This window comes from Suncus etruscus, chromosome 15 (assembly GCF_024139225.1).
Source record: "Suncus etruscus isolate mSunEtr1 chromosome 15, mSunEtr1.pri.cur, whole genome shotgun sequence".
Lineage (NCBI taxonomy): Eukaryota > Metazoa > Chordata > Mammalia > Eulipotyphla > Soricidae > Suncus > Suncus etruscus.
The window spans coordinates 60,589,651-60,608,023 of NC_064862.1; the positions used below are offsets into that span (position 1 = coordinate 60,589,651).

General features: G+C 47.3%; 1 protein-coding gene and 1 pseudogene across 1 annotated transcript; both read left to right on the top strand.

Moving 5' to 3' along the window:
- The first annotated feature begins 299 nt into the window (after window positions 1–299).
- CLN3 (CLN3 lysosomal/endosomal transmembrane protein, battenin) lies at window positions 300–18,172 on the top strand. Its single transcript, XM_049787808.1, has 16 exons — window positions 300–391; window positions 480–590; window positions 674–752; window positions 4,185–4,281; window positions 9,612–9,683; window positions 9,907–9,986; window positions 10,075–10,160; window positions 10,523–10,595; window positions 11,237–11,380; window positions 12,841–12,953; window positions 14,059–14,105; window positions 14,184–14,252; window positions 14,346–14,401; window positions 14,514–14,607; window positions 17,788–17,928; window positions 18,012–18,172. Exons 1-16 carry the CDS (start codon window positions 352–354, stop codon window positions 18,129–18,131), a joined length of 1,422 nt encoding a protein of 473 aa, XP_049643765.1. The 5' UTR covers window positions 300–351; the 3' UTR covers window positions 18,132–18,172.
- On the top strand, window positions 6,658–9,291 carry LOC126029539 (mannose-P-dolichol utilization defect 1 protein-like; annotated as a pseudogene).
- Window positions 18,173–18,373: the final 201 nt, after the last annotated feature.

Genomic DNA, 18,373 nt, shown 5'->3' on the forward strand with positions numbered 1-18,373 from the left:
GACAAGTACTGGCAAGACATCGTTCCTCCCTGGGGCGCCGCTCAGTTAACGTCACAGCTCTTGTTGTCTAGTTCCATTCCTTCCTGACTTAAGCCCACGGCCCCAGGATCCTCCGGGCTTTCCCCATCCCCGCGTTCCGGACTGGGAAAAACTCTAGCCAAGAAGGAACACAGACCCGGAAGTGGGGGGAGAGAGAAACTTCCAAGCACGTGATGGGGGAACTGTCACGTGACCCGACAACCTGTGGCTCCGGCGGAGGGAACGTCCAGCTGTTCTTAAAGGTACAGGCCTCGCGGAGACCCCAAGCAGAGTCACATCTGGGCGGAGCGCGGTGGGCGTCGGAGACTAGAGATGCAGCTCTCCAGCCCTGGCTGGCGCGATGGGGCGCCGGGTGCAATCCTGCGGAGAGGCCGGAGCCGGACTGGGCTGGGTTGGGTTGGGCTGAGTGGGCTTTGACTTTTTCTTCCCTCCTGGCGCAGACAGACTCTCATCTTCCCTCCCGAGTCAACTTTGCACCCTTCGGGGGACCGAACTTCTTCATGTCATGGAAGGTTTCCCGGGCTTGCGGCGGCGACCCTCGGAGACGGAGAGTGAGTATCCTTTTCGCCCAAGGAGGTCGTGGCACCCCGTGGAGGGCAGATTCATGCCCTTCTTTCTTGTCCCCCACCCCTAGGAGAGGACGCCTTGGCCCCCCATGGCCAGCCCCGGCTGGATCGCCAGGGTGCCCCCTGGAGAAACGCGGCGGGTTTCTGGTGAGTTTGCTTGCATCAGCATCCAAAGTGACTGTGAGGTGCAAAGAGAAGAGGGTGCAAGGAAGGGGGCTTGATCTGCAGACTGATCCAGAGGTTTTCCTCTTGGACTTCTTAGGAAATACTACACCTGTGTGTGGCGGTTTGAGGATGTGCCCGGGACCACGTTCCACTCGTAGGATTACTAACTTCTTGTTTACACTCCAGCCAGTTTGGACAGTTCTAAAAATCTGTGATTTCAAAAGAAAATTGTAAAACACTCTTTAAAAAATATTTGTTGTTGTTTTTGAGTCATGCCTAGTGATGTTGAGGGTTCACTCCTGGAGGTGTTCAAGGGACTAGAAAGTGTGCTGGAGGCTGGCTGGGACCTGGGTCGACTGTGTGCAAGGCAAACACCCTACCGGATGTACTATTTTAGTGCTCCAGCCCTTTAAAATAGTCTTTGAGACTGAAAGCCAATGTTTACTTAATACATACTTAGATAAATAAGTATAAGATAAATAAGTAATACGTAGATAAATAAGTATGTAGCTGTTCTCTTTCTCCTCTCACTATCTCTCCCCTCCTCTTTCTCTCTGCTCTCTCCTTTTTTTTTCTCTCCTTGTCTTTTGTGGGGTGTGTGGGTGTGTGTGTGTTGTTTTTATTTTTGGGTCACACCCAATATTCTCAGGGGTTACTCTTAGGTCTGCACTCAGGAATCACTCCTGGCAGGGTTATATGGGGCGTCAGGGATTGAACATAGTCTGCTACCTGCAAGGCAAACACCCTACTCTCTGTACTGTCACTCCAGCCCAACATCACTGTTTTCTCAAAGGCTGCCATTTTATTTTCTCCTCTGCCTCCTCACACCGTTCAAATGCTGATCCTGGGAAAATATTTCTTTTGGGGGAGGGGTTGGACCATATTTGGCAGATATATGTACTCAAATCAGTCCTGGAAGGCTCAAGGGACCATATGGGTTGCCAGGGGTCAAACCCAGATCAGTCTAGGGTCAGCTGCACGAAGCTGTGCTATCACATCAGACCCTGGGAAGACATTTCTTTTTTTTTTTCTCCACCTTTTTTTGTTTTATTAAAGAAGCACTATTGAGGGGCTGGAGAGATAGCCTGGAGGTAAGGCATTTGCCTTCAATCATAAGGTCGGTATTTCGAGGCATCCCATATGGTCCCCTGAGCCTGCCAGGTGTGATTCCCACCCACCCCCCCAAAAAAAAAGAAGTACTATTGATAAATCTAGAACATCCAAGTTTCTGTTCGTAAGCTTCTCCAAACAAAATCACAAGAACTTTCTGCAGATAATAAGCTTCTATATAAGATACACTATATAACATCATAGCAATTGGGAAACATTCATTAGGCTAGATGAGCACTTTCAAAACTCTTAACATGCATTTCCCCAGAATTGCATAAACAAGTATTAAAGTTAGATACAAAATTTTCTGTTTGCAGTGGGACTTAGAACAAAACAGCAAGATCCATACAGATAAAACACAATTTAACCAGCAAGACAATGACCAATGCAAATAGAGTCAAGAGATTTAACCTGAACCAAAATTAAGATGCTGGAAGTTCTGAAAAACAGCTTCTCCGTTGTTTGTTTTCAGCTGGTCTTAGGTCTTAAATCTTCTCAATCTTCACCTTCTGTGTTAGACTGCCAAGGTCATCTGGGCTGGAATCTGGGATGTGGGGAATCCACTCCTCTGCCTGCTACCAGTCCCTTTCCAAGGAATTTTCTTTCCGTCTTTTTCCCAATCAGTGACCTCTATTTGAAATTTGGGAAACCGGGGCCGGGAAGGTGGCGCTAGAGGTAAGGTGTCTGCCTTGCAAGCGCTGGCGTAGGATGGACCTCAGTTCGATCCCCCGGTGTCCCATATGGTCCCCCCCAAGCCAGGAGCGATTTCTGAGCGCATAGCCAGGAGTAACCCCTGAGTGTCAAAACGGGTGTGGCCCAAAAACAAACAAACAAAAAAAAAAGAAATTTGGGCCGGGCGGTGGCGCTCGAGGTAAGGTGCCTGCCTTACCTGCGCTAGCCTAGGAGACGGACCGCGGTTCGATCCCCCGGCGTCCCATATGGTCCCCCAAGCCAGGAGCGACTTCTGAGCGCATAGCCAGGAGTAACCCCTGAGCGTCACCGGGTGTGGCCCAAAAACCAAAAAAAAAAAAAAAAAAAAAAAAAACAAAAAAAAAGAAATTTGGGAAACCATGGTCCTCAGAAAAGGCAAGGGAAGACATTTCTTTTTTTGTTTGTTTTTTGTTTTTTTGGGTCATACCCGGCTCAGGGGTTACTCCTGGCTGTCTTCTCAGAAATAGCTCCTGGCATGCACGGGGGACCATATGGGACACCGAGATTCGAACCAACCACCTTTGGTCCTGGATCTGCTGCTTGCAAGGCAAAAGCCGCTGTGCTATCTCTCCGGCACCTCGGAAGACATTTCTAGCACTTAGCACTTAGCAATAGCTGAGACTTGGGAGGCAGGTGAAATTGGAAGTGAATTTTTATGTGATGCTGGAAGCATCCTCACCTCTCAGCCTCAGTTTCTTCCACTGGAAAATGGGGAGACCAGGACTTCTAGTCTATAGCTGGTAAAAGGAGCACAAAGAAGTTTCTGGCACTGGATTCACTTCCCTCTCCATCACTGAGTGCAACTCAGAATATTCGAGTAAACTAGTGACTTGCTTTATAGATCCTAAAGGGCTTTGGGATGATTTTATTTGACTCTTATGTGCCCTGGGGAGATAGTCAGAGAAAATTGTGTCACAGCAAATCAGAGATAATGCATAAGTGAGAAATGTTTTGAGTAAGGATGGGAGCTCAGAATGACTTCTGGGGCCAGTGAGCAGTGTACTTCGTTTACACACAGCCACTCATGTTTAATCTCCAGGACCCTGTATGGTTTCCCAAACTTGCCAGGAATGACCCCTGAGTACAGAGCCAGGACTACTGGATGTGTCTCTCTCTCTCACACACACACACACACACACACACACACACACACACACACACACACACACAAAGAAAAAGACTTCCTTCTCTTTCTGGGTGGGTTTTTGGAGATTTGAACCCAGATGACTTGGGTACATCAAAGAAGAAAAAAAGAGGTAAATGAAGGACACAGAAAGGGAAGGTTTGTTGCTAAAACTAGGATAGCTTGGAGGCCTGAGACAATGTTAAGCTCTGTCTTGTGTATCAGTCGGTTTTTTTTTTCTGGTGGGGGGGACATAAGGCGGCTCTCAGGAGTAACTCCTGGCTCTGTGCTCAGAAATTGCTCCTGGCAGGCTCAGGGGATGTATATGGGATGCTGGGAATCGAACCCAGGTCTGTCCTGAGTCAGCAGCATGCAAGGCAAGCACCCTACCATTTTACTATCTCTCCAACCCCATTGTGTATCAGTTTTGACTTAACAGAACTGAAAAAAATCTCTTGTCTTCATTCCAGGCTGTTGGGCCTTTGTAATAACTTCTCTTACGTGGTGATGCTCAGTGCTGCACATGACATCCTTAGTCACCAGAGGGCGTCTGGGAACCAAAGCCATGTAAGTAACCCACTTCACTACCACCAAAGGGCCTCTTAAGAAGCTCAGAGGATGAGTTGGCCAACAGATAGGGATAGGAGGTCAAACTTTTAGTTTTCTTCTTCTCAGGCAAGATCTTTACATATCAGTAGGTAGGGTGCTTGTCTTGCAAGTAATGAATCTGGATTCAATCTACCTCATATAGTCCTTTATGGCCCCTCAACTTCCTCCTGGAGTTATACCTGAATGTAGAGCCAGCCCAGAGTCAACCCAGAGCATAGCTAGGTGAGGACCAAAACACACACACACACACACACACACACACACACACACACACACACACACACACGCACGCACACAAAAAAATTGATACCAGATTTGGTAGCAGAAAATATATAGATGTGCCCTGGTTAAGGAATTGTATTGGAACGTTGTATGACTGAAATCATGAACAGTTTGTGTAAGTGTGTATCTCATGGTGATTAAATTTTAAAAAATTTAAGAAATAATAATTAAGTCCTGGGCTGGAACAATCGTACAGTGGGGGAAGGAGCTCAGAGTCAACCAGAGTTCAATCCCCAACATCCCATATGGTCTCTTAAGCTCTGCCAGGAGTGATTCTGAAGTACAAAGTTAGTAGTAAGCCCTGAGCATTGCTGGGCCCCAAACAAAACAAATAAAAACCTCAAGTCCCTCCCTTCAGAGCAAGAAGATAAATGGGGGAGGCTGGAAGACAGATGAAGGGGCTCAAATGCTGTGGGAGGCCTGAATTCAATTCGTGGCACTATATGAGGAGCTACTCCAATGAATCAAGCTGGGATGTCTCCCGAGTGCCACTGGATGTGATCCCTAAACTCCCTGGAAAATTTAGATTTTTCTCTCTCTCTTTTCCTTTTAGACACTGTGGTTTGTAATACTGTTAGTGAATGGGTATCTTGCATATCACTTTCCCTCTTTTCAGTACCCAGTTCTTGTCCAGAGTGATCATTTCCAAATATCATTGTCATAACGATCTCTTCTCTGTCGTAACTGCACTCCCCCACCTTATTGCAAGCTTCTTATCATGGAACAGTTCTCTTGGCCCTTGTTTCTATTGTCTTAGGGCATTAATACCATACTGTGTAACCCAAAAATGAGTGCAATCATTCTTTTTTTTTTTAATTTCTTTTTTTTTTTTTTTTTTTTTTTTGTTTTTGGGCCACACCCGACCATGCTCAGGGGTTACTCCTGGCTGTCTGCTCAGAAATAGCTCCTGGCAGGCACGGGGGACCATATGGGACACCGGGATTTGAACCAACCACCTTAGGTCCTGGATCGGCTGCTTGCAAGGCAAACACCGCTGCGCTATCTCTCCGGGCCCGAGTGCAATCATTCTATATCTGACCCTCTCCCTTTGGCTCATTTCACTCAGCATAATAGTATTGATGTATATCCAGGTCTAAGAAAATGTTATGACTTCGTTTTTCCTAATGGCTACATAGTATTCCATTGTATAGATTTCCATGGTTTCTTTAGTCACTCATCTGATCTTGGACACTTGGATTGTTTCCAGATTCTGGCTATTGTGAATAGTGCTGCAATGAACATATTAATGCAGAGGGCTTTTCTGCATTGTGCCTTTTGGCCCCTAGGCTATATTTCAGGTGCATTATTGCTAGACCATAATCAAAACTCAATTTCAGGGCTAGAGCTATAGCACAGTGGGTAGGGCATTTGCCTTGTATGCAGCTGACCTATTCCTGGCATCCCATATGGTCTCCCAAGCCTGCTAGGAGTGACTTCTGAGTGCAGAGCCAAGAGTAACCCCTGAGCACAGCCGGGTGTGACCCAAAAACAAACAAACAAACAAAAAATACCAAAAAACACTTTCTAGTTTTTTTTGAGGAAAGCCCCGATTGTTTTCCATAAAGGCTGTACCAGTTGACATTCCCACCAGCTGAATGAGAGCCCCTTTCTCCCCACATCCATGCCAGCATGATTGTTCATGTTCTCTTTGATGTATACCAGTCTCTGTGGCATGAGATGATACCTCATTGTTTTGATTTGCATCTCCCTGATGACTAATAATGTGAAATATTTTTTCATATGCCTTTTGCCATTTGTATTTCTTCTTTGAGAAAATGTCTGTTCATCTCTTCTCTCCTTTTTGGATGGGGTTACATGGTTTTTTATTTTTCCTTCTTAGGCTCTATTTACCAATGACCTATTTATCTTAGGTTTTGGGTGAATAGTTTCTTCCACTCTGTGAATGGCATTTGTATCCTAGTCACTGTTTCCTTTGAAGTACAGAAGCTTCTCAGTTTAATGTAATCCCATTTGTTTATCTTTGCTTCCACTTACTTGGTTAGTGGTGTTTCACCATTGAGGATGCCTTTAGCTTCAATGTTATGGAGAGTTTGGCCTACATTTTCCTCTATATACCTTGCGGATTCATGTCTGATATTAAGGACTTTCATTCATTTTGATATCACTTTTGTGCATGGCATTAGAAAGAGATCTGTAGGCAATATGGCAGCTGAGGTAAATGGAACCTTCAAACAGTTGCTGGTGCCGAATCTTACCTCAGACATGTTCCAACAAAATTTTCATCCCGTGGCACTTTATGTTAATGGTACTTCACTCTGCTCCTGGAATATGTTTTAACTCCCTTCAGGGCCTGTAAGGAACTGACTCCCACTCAGCCAAACTCTTTTGGCGGGGGTGGGGGGGGGTGGGGGGGGTGGGGGGGGTGGGGGTGGGGGTGGGAATTTATAGCTTCAAAGTTACAAAAGATGTTGATGACCATAAAATAAAGACCTGGAAAAGCAGAATGAACCTCCTGCATAAGGGCCAGTGACACGAGTCAGAAAGGAGTAGCAAGAACTAGACCTGCCCTTGGGGTTGGAGGACACATGCCTCAAGATTCTCTTTAGGAAAGGCCTAAGGCTTGGTCTTGTGACTGATGGATCACTTGTGGTAAAACTTCCTCAGGTGTTTAAAGTGCTGGGTGCCAAGAGAGCTGAAAGGTTGATTCTTCCATCTGTAATGCTATAGCATTCGCCCGGACCATTGTGTCCAATGTCATTAATAACTTCCCTTCAGTTCTTGGAGTGGAACCTTGTTCCTTATGCTCCAGACTTGAGTCACCATCTACTTCCTATTCCTGCATTCCAGAGGACAGACTATGAAAGTTGCTAGTCTCCTAGCCTGCTCTTCCCACTCCTGCTGATCCTGCTTTCACCACTGACACCCCTGAATGTAGTCACCCTGCTCCAGACCTCCAGCGTGCCAGCAAGGTGGGGAGTTTGATCCAACCATTGTCCAACTGCCACAATGGACACAAAGGCCAGCTTTTAGCCATTAGTATATTTCTGCTCTTTGGAGGCTCCCTGCCCAAATCTTTACCTCTACTCAAGAAACTGGAGACCCCCTTATGACTGGAACTTTTGTGGTCTCATTGCTATCCAGCTTTTTTTTCTACTGGATTGTGAAGGCCTCCCACAAGATGAAAAGCAGCAGTAGGACTCAGCGGCAGAGCTAGCTATGTGAGTTCATTCTATTCACCACATCCGAACCAGTTTGCAGTGGGACTTCTGGTTACTTCTAATTATTATATTAAATATTAATTAAATAATCCTGGATTGTATATGGTTAGATGGATGGTGAGGTTTTTCTGGTCCAGCATGGCACCTACAGCTTCTTTGGCCTGGCGGGTCTGTAGATATCAGGGTAATGGTGAGGAAATGACCCACAGCAGTCAGATTTGAGGAGACATGAAGTTTTATTACAAAAGCCCTAGCTGCCATGTGCATATATCACATAGCTTCTAAGCAAAAGAGCCTTTCTCCTGCTCCTGCATCTGTCCTGTCTCTGATCTCTCCCTGCTGCATCTCTCTTGCTCAGGCTTCCCTGCTCTTCCCCCCCTGAAGCAACCCCCCCCCTTTTTTTTTGTCAACCACAGATCCCTCCCATCCAGGTAAAATAGATAGGAAGTTGGGGGAGGAGTTACACTAATCACTTCCCATTGTTCTGTAATTTCAATTTCTTCAACCAGAATTCTCAGTGGAAACGTTGTTAGTGGACCTCAAATCATAGAAAAGATAGGGATGGGGCTGGAGAGATAGCATGGAGGTAAGGCGTTTGCCTTTCATGCAGAAGGTCGGTGGTTTGAATCTTGGCACCCTGTATGGTCCCCTGAGCCTGCCAGGAGCGATTTCTGAGCATAGAGCCAGGAGTAAGCCCTGAGCACTGCTGGGTGTGACTCCCCCCCCCCCCCACACACACACACAAAAGAAAAGATAGGGATAAAGATTTTCAAGTGACTTTGGTGTGTTCTGTATATATGCTCTTAACTCATTTAATTCTTTGGCTAAGATTCTTTTAGCAGTAATTTCTACCACTTTTAGACAATTTTTTTTTTTTTTTTTTTTTTGCTGGTTTCCCATCTCCCCTCTGGCCTCTTGAATGTTTACTTAATTTTGGATTTTGCATTTTTAGTTTTGGACCACACCATGCAGGTGTTCAGAGCTTACTCCTGACTCTTCACTCAGGAATCAATCCTGGCCAGGCTGGGGAACCCAGGTTTACCATCTGCAAAGGAAGTGCCCTGCCTACTATACTATCACTCTGCCCTTTTTTTTGTTTGTTTGTTTTGAGTACCCAGTGGTGCTCAGGGTTTACTCCTATTGGGACTCAGGGACCTATATGTGGTGTCAGGAATTGAACCTGGGGTAGTCAGGCAATAGTCCTACCCACTGGACTGTTGCTCTGCATGTGTGTGTGTGTGTGTGTGTGTGTGTGTGTGTGTGTGTGTGTGTGTGTGTGTGTGTGTGTTTGTGAGCCTGCTCAAGTATTAATTCTGGGGTATTATTTGAGGAGGTTGCTTCCAGTAGTGTTCATGGACCACTCAGTGCCAGGGATTGAAACTGGATCTGGCTCCCTTTTTAAATTGCTTTGATGACCAGGGGTCATTTGGCTGTAATATGCTGAAAATGACACATCTTGTGGTGCAAGGGAGATTCCAAATATCAGTCTGACCAGGGCTGTGCTTGGTGTATGTGGGGTGACACTGAAGATCAAAATCTAGGTCTCGTGCTTGCAAGGTAGACACTGCCACTGAGCTCTCCCTGAGCCCCAGGAGCCCCAAGTTTTAACTGAAAGTTCCAGAACATGGTATTCAAGTAGTGTCCATTTACAGGGCTGGTGACCTTCAGTGGAGACCTCTCTGGAAACTTTTCCCACCCTGCTGGGCACCCCAAGAGGCCAGCACTGCCCCATGTCCATCATTCAAGTCAAAGAGGAAAGTGAGGCAGGAGATGATTGTGTTTATGGACCTCCTGCCACCGGGATGAAAGACTTTTCTCTCTCACCAGGTAGAGCCAGGCCCCATGCCCAGTCCCCACAACAACTCATCTCGATTTGACTGCAACTCAGTCTCCACTGCTGTAAGTCCTTCTGCTCAGCCCTCTGCACCCAGTGGGTCTGATCAGATCCTGGCCCCTGAGCCTTTTCCTCACTCAGCTTATTCACATGACTGTGAATGGGCTCTCACTTTAACAGAGAGGGAAAATGCCCTGACCCCTAGCTGAGACCCCACAGTCTTGGGGCTTGCCCCTCTCCTCCCCATGTTGACGACGCTCAGAGTTGATTCTCCTGTTCTCCTCTCAGGCGGTGCTCCTTGCAGACATCCTCCCCACACTTGTCATCAAGCTGCTGGCTCCTCTGGGTCTTCATCTGCTGCCCTACAGGTCTGGGGGGGGAGGGACACAACTGGTTGAGGGAGGCTGTGAGGCTGGGAATGCGGACTTAGCCTGACCACCCCTTCTATCACTACAGCCCTCGTGTGCTCGTCTGTGGGGTGTGCGCTGCTGGAAGCTTCTTCCTAGTGGCCTTTTCTACTTCTGTGGTGATCAGCCTATGTGGTGGGTGAGAAATTCTGTGTTTGGGGGTGGGAATTGCAAGCTCAGAGAATTGTGGGGTGGCCTCCCTTTGCTTCCTCAAGGAAAGGGATTCACTCAGTAACCTTAGAAGCCCCCAATTTCCTTCCTTTCTGAGGGAGAAGGCAAATGTCCAGAGGTAGTCAGAATTTATTTGCGGAGGAGGTGATGTTTGGGGTGAGCTGGGATGACAGCTGGGTACCCTGAGGGACATAGCCTTGTGGAAAGAAGGCTGTTTCTCCTGCTCTTCTGGAACCCTCTGCCAAGGCTGTGGACAGACCCTGGCAGGGCTCGGGGCTATGAAAAAGTGAGATGTAGCCAGGCCCTGTATGCTCTCCCTTTCCCAGGTGTGGTCCTGGCCAGCATCTCCTCAGGCCTCGGGGAGGTCACCTTCCTGGCACTCAGCGCCTACTACCCCAGGTAAGCAGGCAATGTGGGGCAGCTAGAGGGTACCTCCACTTCCTGTAGCTCTAGGCCACCTTAATTTTTGTTGAGTAATGTAGTGCCACAACATTCTCTGGGCTTCGGGCAGGCTTTGTTCCACACCAGTGCTTGCAGACACAACACGACTCTTGGTTCACAGGATACAGACACATGTTTTTTTTGTTTGTTTGTTTGTTTTTGGGTCACACCCGGCAGCGCTCAGGGGTTCCTCCTGGCTTTCCGCTCAGAAATCACTCCTGGCAGGCTCAGGGGACCATATGGGATGCCGGGATTCAAACCGATGACCTTCTGCATGAAAGGCAAACGCCTTATCTTCATGCTATCTCTCTGGCCCTACAGACACATGTTTTACCCCACTGATCCCCTTTCCTTCCAGGAGCCACTCTTCGGGCTTGTAGTCTCATATGTTGTTTTCCTTTTGTTCTTTTGCTTCGCTTTCTTTGCTTCTTAGAGGTGAGACCACAAAGCACTTGTTTTTCTCTGCCTTACTTCACTAAGAATAAGACCCTGTCCATCTCTCCGCATTGCAAATTGAAGGATTTCTGCACAGCCACTCAGGGATCTGTGTCTCTTCCACATTTGAGACCTGCCCACTGCCCCTGTATTCTCCCCTGCAGGGCTGTGATCTCCTGGTGGTCCTCAGGTACTGGGGGAGCAGGGTTGTTGGGGGCCTTGTCATACCTGGGCCTTACCCAGGCTGGCCTGTCCCCTCAGCACACCCTCCTGTCCATGCTGGGGGTTCCTGCGCTGCTGCTGCTCAGGTAAGTCTCCTGATCCCTCCAACCTTATTCTGAGGGGACGTGGGCACTGAAACCTGATGGGCCTGGTTAGAGTTTAGAGCTGCTGCATACTGCTAGGGACCTGGTACTTCCCCTCTGCTCTGGTGCTCCATTCCCAGATCTCAGAGATAGTCGCTGTCTTTGTTCCCTGTGAGGTAACCCATCATAGCACTTCCCAAGCCATTTGAGAGGGAGCATGAATGGACTTGTCTTTGTCATGTGTGCATGTGTGTGACTTAGGGGGAAAGAATGTATTGACCAAAACCTATGATTTTACTGAGGATTAGGACAAGACTTTGTAGGAAAATGAAAAATTTTTTTTTTTTTGGGTTTTTGGGCCACACCCGTTTGACGCTCAGGGGTTACTCCTGGCTATGTGCTCAGAAATCGCCCCTGGCTTGGGGGGACCATATGGGACGCCAGGGGATCGAACCGCGGTCCTGATCCTTGGCTAGCGCTTGCAAGGCAGACACCTTACCTCCAGCGCCACCTACCCGGCCCCAGGAAAATGAAAATTTAACTTGAAAATATTAAGTGAAGAATATCAGGGGCCAGATATTTGCCTTCCACACGACTGACCCAGGACATACCCACGTTCTATTCTTGGCATCCCTGAGCCTGCCAGGAGCAATTTCTGAGTGCAGAGCCAGGAGTAACACCTGAGCACTTCTGGGTGTGGCCCCAAAACAAAAACAAACAAACAAACAAGGATTGTGGCAATAGTAGGTACCAGGCCTGAAAATCTATGGGCCTGAAATGTGGGGAGTTCTGGGTGCCACAAAGGGTAGATACATAGGAAAGGAGCCTGAACACAGGGACCTGGATCCAGTTGGTACCAGGTGTCCAGACAAGGTCTGTGATACATTTCAGCTCCAGAGACAGAAGCATTTTTCCATAATTTGGCTGCTTTGGCACAGGACTGAGGGTGGACGGGGGGAGGGGTTTATAGGAGCAGAAATGAGGGAGGCTGTCCTGGGAAAGCAGACTTGCAGCTCCCAGTGACTCTTCCCCTCTACCCACTTCTAGCTATTTCTTTTTTTTTTTTTTTTTTTTTGGTTTTTGGGTCACACCAGGCAGTGCTCAGGGGTTATTCCTGGCTCCAGGCTCAGAAATTGCTCCTGGGGGCCGGGAAGGTGGCGCTACAGGTTAGGTGTCTGCCTTGCAAGTGGATGGACCGCGGTTCGATCCCCCGGTGTCCCATATGGTCCCCCCAAGCCAGGGGTGATTTCTGAGCGCATAGCCAGGAGTAACCCCTGAGCTTCAAACGGGTGTGGCCCAAAAACCAAAAAAAAAAAAAAAAGATTAAAAAAAAAAAAAAAGAAAAGAAATTGCTCCTGGCAGGCACGGGGAACCATATGGGACGCCGGGATTCGAACCGATGACCTCCTGCATGAAAGGCAAACGCTTTACCTCCATGCTATCTCTCCGGCCCCCACTTCTAGCTATTTCTTATTGCTCACGTATCCGGAGCCCCGGGAACTGAAAGAGACTGAACAAGACGAGGATGCAGAGACAGCTGCCCTGATAAACAGTGAGACTCCAGAATCTAAGCAAGGTATGAGACAATAGTGTCTGACCCTTGGGGGTCGCTCTCTGTTTCTTCATCCTTTCCCCTTCAAGAAGATACAGTCAGGAGGGCTGTGTAGTTTGGTGAGAGCCTGGGTGATCTGTCTGCACTGTCAACTGCCATCATTGATAAATTGGGAACCTGGTCATTTCCTCAAGGATGGGTCAGAAACTAGAACCTGGGAGGAAATGTCACCTTTGGGAGAAAGTATTACATGGACTAGGATGATAAGGAGTTACCCTGGACATCATGATAAATGGGCAGAGGGTCCACAAATGCTGAGGTTCCTGTATGGCAATAAGCTTCATTCCCTGAAATAAAGTCAAGGGCTGGTTGGCTGGGAGTAAGAGACTCCCAGGGGGACTCACTTGCTTATTTTTGGGGATAAGGGGAAGTACAATATCAGTGCTCAGGGGCCACTCTTCACTTAGTGCTTGAGTAATTGTTCCTGATAGTTAGCAGGACCATGGGGTGCCAGAGATTGAACCCCATCTTTCTGCGTGCAGAGAGTATAGAATATGTGGCTGGAACACTTTTTTTTTTTTTTTTTTTTTGGTGATTTTGGGCCACACTTGGTGCCTCTCAGGGGTTACTCCTGGTTCTGTGCTCAGAAATCACTCCTGGTAGGCGCTAGGGACCATATGGGATGTTGGGAATTGAACCAGGGTCAGTCCTAGGTCATTTGTGTGCAAGGCAAGAGCCCTATCAGTGAGCTATCGCTCCAGCCCCAACACATTAACTTTCTGTTTTGTTCTTTTGGGGCCAACTCAGCAGTTCTTGGGGCTTACTCCTGGCTCTGCATTCAGGCATCACTCCTGAATGATCATGTGGACAGCCAAGTATCTAAGCCAGGTTGGCTGTTGGTAAGGCAAATGCCTTCTCCACTGTGCTATCTCTCTAGTCCCTTAACTTTTGTTTTATAAGTGGTGGTAAAATAGATGTATATGAAGATTTATATAAGTAACACATTTATTTAAGTAACATGTAAATATATATAACATTTATATAAGTAATCTTATAATAAATATAACATTTATATAATTTATATAAGTAACATCCATGCCATGTGCTCCCTTCTCTCCCCATCCTGCAGGCTCCAGCTCAGACCTCTCCCTCCAGGAAAAGTGGACCGTGTTCAAGGTATGTGTGGTGGCTGTGGTGCATGCCTGGTGGCCAGTACCCACAACCTTTTGCTCAGGACCCCCGTGACTCTTTCAGGGTCTGCTGCGGTACATCATCCCCTTGGTCCTGGTGTACTTCGCTGAGTATTTCATCAACCAGGGACTTGTGAGTAAGGACTGCTGGGAAGGGTGTGGAGGCAGTGTCTAGCAGGGCACTCACCAGGCCCTGTTCATCTTCCCTGCCTGGTCTTTGCTGCAGTTTGAGCTCCTCTTCTTCCGGAACACATCCCTGAGTCATGCTCAGCAGTACCGTTGGTGAGAATGAGGCAGGGGGATGGACAGGGAGGGCTGGTCAAAGGGCCTATAAAAGCAGAGCTAACCCGCCAGCACCCATGGACTTCTGCACCCCCTTCCTCAACCCCCACAGGTACCAGATGCTGTACCAGGCTGGTGTCTTTGTTTCCCGATCATCTCTCCGCTGCTGTCGAATCCGCTTCATCTGGGTTCTAGCTCTGTTACAGGTACAAGCCCTGACCACCTGTGCCTTCCTTTGGGGGTGGCTGTCCCTCCCTTACTCCACAGGTTCCAGCTTTGGTCTAACTCAGGGACTAGAGGTGAGCAAGGCTGCATTTCAAATGTGTGACCTCAGAAGCTCTGCTCTGTGGCTCTACAGGGCAAGGCAGGCCTTGGAGCCAGTGTGAACCAGTTTCCTCTCTGAATTAGACATGAGGAAGGAATGAAAGGACAGATCTTGGTATTGTTTTCGTCAGTTGGCTCAGAAAATTTGTTGGAGGGAAATGTATAATTGATGCTGGCTGGTCAATTATACCTGAGTCTGTGATACTCATGTCAGTAGGTCAGTATCTTAAGGCTGCTGAGTGGATTCAGCATCCTAGGGCAAAAGCTGGGCAAAAGACCGATGCAGCAGTCTTCAACTCAGTCTGCAGGTTGGAAAGCCACTAGTCCCAACTTGGTTCTATCTTTCATCATGAGTATAATAGAGAATAGGGCCAGCATGCAGAAATGAAGAGGTAGAATATTTGTAGGATGCTGGTAACACACTATTCCTTATTTCTGGTGTTAGTTTTTGGGCTACATCCTGTGATACTCAGGACTTACTCCTGGCTCAGGAGTCAGGAGTCACTCAGGAGTTACATCTGGCAGATTGGGGGACCTTATGGGCTGCCAGGGATCAACCTGGGTCACCCGCCTATAAGGCAAGCACCTTATCCCCTGTACTATTTCTCTGGCTCCCAGATTACCCTTTTGATGTTATGCTCATTGCATATAACTCTCCTCTTTGCTCCACATTTGTCAATGTAGTCCTGGAGCCGAGTGCTTCTTACTCACAAAGCCCCAAGTCTTTTTTTTTTTTTTTTTTTTTTTTGGTTTTTGGGCCACACCCAACAGCACTCAGGGGTTACTTCTGGCTATGTGCTCAGAAATCACTCCTACCTTAGGGGACCATATGGAATGCCGAGAATAGAACTGTGGTATGTCCTAGGTTAGCGTGTGCAAGGCAAATGTCCTACCACTTGTGCCACTGCTCCAGCCCCAAACAATTTTGTTATTGTTGTTGTTTTGGGATCACACCAGGCAGCGCTCAGGGGTTACTCCTGGCTCTGCACTCAGGGTTTACTCCAGAGCTCTGCTCCTGGCAGGCTCTGGGGACCATATGGGATGCCAGGAAGTGAACCCTGGTCTGTCCTGGGTCGGCCAAATGCAAGGCAAATGCCATATTGCTATACTTTTTCCCTGCCCAAGCCCCAAGTCTTAACCGAGACTTCCTTATTAGGTGGTTGCTGAAATGTGTAGCTTTTTTTTTTTTTTGGTTTTTGGGCCACACCCTGTGACGCTCAGGGGTTACTCCTGGCTATGCGCTCAGAAGTTGCTCCTGGCTTCTTGGGGGACCATATGGGACGCCGGGGGATCGAACCGAGGTCCGTCCTAGGCTAGCGCAGGCAAGGCAGGCACCTTACCTCCAGCGCCACCGCCCGGCCCCGAAATGTGTAGCTTTTAAGTTGAGCTATGATTGTAATCACAGCAATTTCTTAGAAAGAGAAGTTTGTCATCTTTTAATTCCCTAACAGAAAGTATCCACTCACACTGCTGATGACAGCATTTATTGTTTTTACTAGCCCATGGTATTCTAGGGTATTCTTTTATTTATTTATTTATTTTGAGATTTCTGTTTAGATATTTGAATAGTAACTATTTTTTTCTTTTTAATTGTTAAGAACTCACCTCAAAAAAAAAAAAAAAAAAAGAACTCACCTCTACAACAATACCATAAATTAATTGTGGAGTAGGCTTTTAATAATACTATGTTTGCTGGCTCATTTTAAAATGGTCTAAACTCTTTTATTCATTTATAACATCTATAATTCATTAATAGCAGTCATGGTTCAAGATGCCTCATTAACTTGGCTATGCCTTGTTATTATATACAGCTTACCCTCAATTACAAAAATGAGACTTGGGCTGGAGTGGTGGCACAAGTTGTAGGGCATCTGCCTTGCGTGCACTAACCTAGGACAGACTGTGGTTCTATCCCCGGGCCCAAAACCCAAAAAACAAAAATGAGACCAAATTATAAAATGGGGCCGGAGAGATAGCATGGAGGTAAGGCATTTGCCTTGAATGCAGAAGGATGGTGGTTCAAATCCTGGCATCCCATATGGTCCCCCGAGCCTGCCAGGAGTGATTTCTGAGCATAGATCTACAAGTAACCCCTGAGCACTTCAGGGTGTGACCCAAAACCCCCCCCAAAATTTTTTTTGGTCATATTTTAAAATTCAAAATAATATTGACTTGAATCAAATTTTCTCATTTTGATTCTCAAAAGGCAATATTTAAAAGCAACATAATACATAAATCATTAATTATTAGTAAGAAATTTGATACAAAATTTGATATTAAAGGATAATCTAGAGTGTTCTTTTAAAGGCAGATGTGCAAGTCCACCTCAGGCTTAATATCAGAACCTCTGGGGCCAGAGATATAGTATAGCAAACCAATTGTTTTCCCAGCAGACCCTGTTCAAATCCCTGGCATCCCATATAGTCCTTTGAGCCCTGTCAGGAATGATCCTCAAGGATCAAGGATCACAAAGCCAAGAGTAAACCCTTAGCACTGCTGGGTGTGGCCCCAAAACCCAAGAACATAAAACAACAACTAAAAGAGCTTTTTTTTTTTTTTGGTGTTTGGTTTTTGGATTCACCCAGCAGTGCTCAGGGTTTACTCTTGGATCTGCACTCAGAAATCATTCCTGGCAGGCTTGGGGGACCATATAGGTTGCCGGGATTCTAACCACCAACCTTCTGCATACAAGGCAAAAATGCCTTACCTCCATGCTATCTCTCCGGCCTCCTAAAAGAGCTTTTGAGGAGGTCTATTTGGTTCTTTGGGGCTCCAGTGATGGGATGACATGTCAAGCCTATGCCCTCAGAGGTTCTGTATGAGGAACAGGAAAGTGGGGTCCCCTAAAGTATGAGCACAGAAGCTGCTTGCTCTCTGACCAGGGCTGGGGAGGGGGTTTTCCCTGAGCAATGGAGCTGAGGAAGGGGCTGGTTCCAAATCCCAGGGTCTGGGTGGGGGGCTGCCTAGGGCCTGTAAGACTTTTCTTTCAACCCAGCTTCCAGAACCGGGGGCCTCTTTCTCCAGCCTCTATACCATGTTTAGCCCTCCTCCCACTTTCACAGTGCCTCAACCTGGCCTTCCTGCTGGCAGCTGTGTGTATGAGCTTCCTACCAAGCATCTACCTCGTCTTCCTGATCATTGTGTATGAGGGGCTCCTGGGGGGTACAGCCTATGTGAACACTTTCCACAACATTGCACTAGAGGTCAGTACAATTGGGTAAGAGCTGGGAGACTTGGACAGCTTCAAGCCCCACAGCTTCACCCTGTTCCCTGCCCATGCCCACAGACCAGCCCTGAGCACCGAGAGTTCGCCCTGGAGACCGCCTGTATCTCTGACACCTTGGGGATCTCCCTATCTGGACTCCTGGCCCTCCCACTGCACAACTTCCTTTGCCAACTCTCCTGACACTCTGGTTCCAAAATACACAGGACACATTGACTTTGGACAGGTGGACAGGTGAAGCCCACAAGCACTATACGGACACAGATATGTACTATGTATACAATTGTACACAAATGTGTACAATGGCCTCACTCCTCAAGGGCCTGCATTTCCTCCTGTTCCTGTGCTGGTCTTGGGGAGTTTCTGACTGGCATGCCCTTGGAATAAAGGCTTGTTTCTTTGATTGATCTTTGTGCCATTTTTAT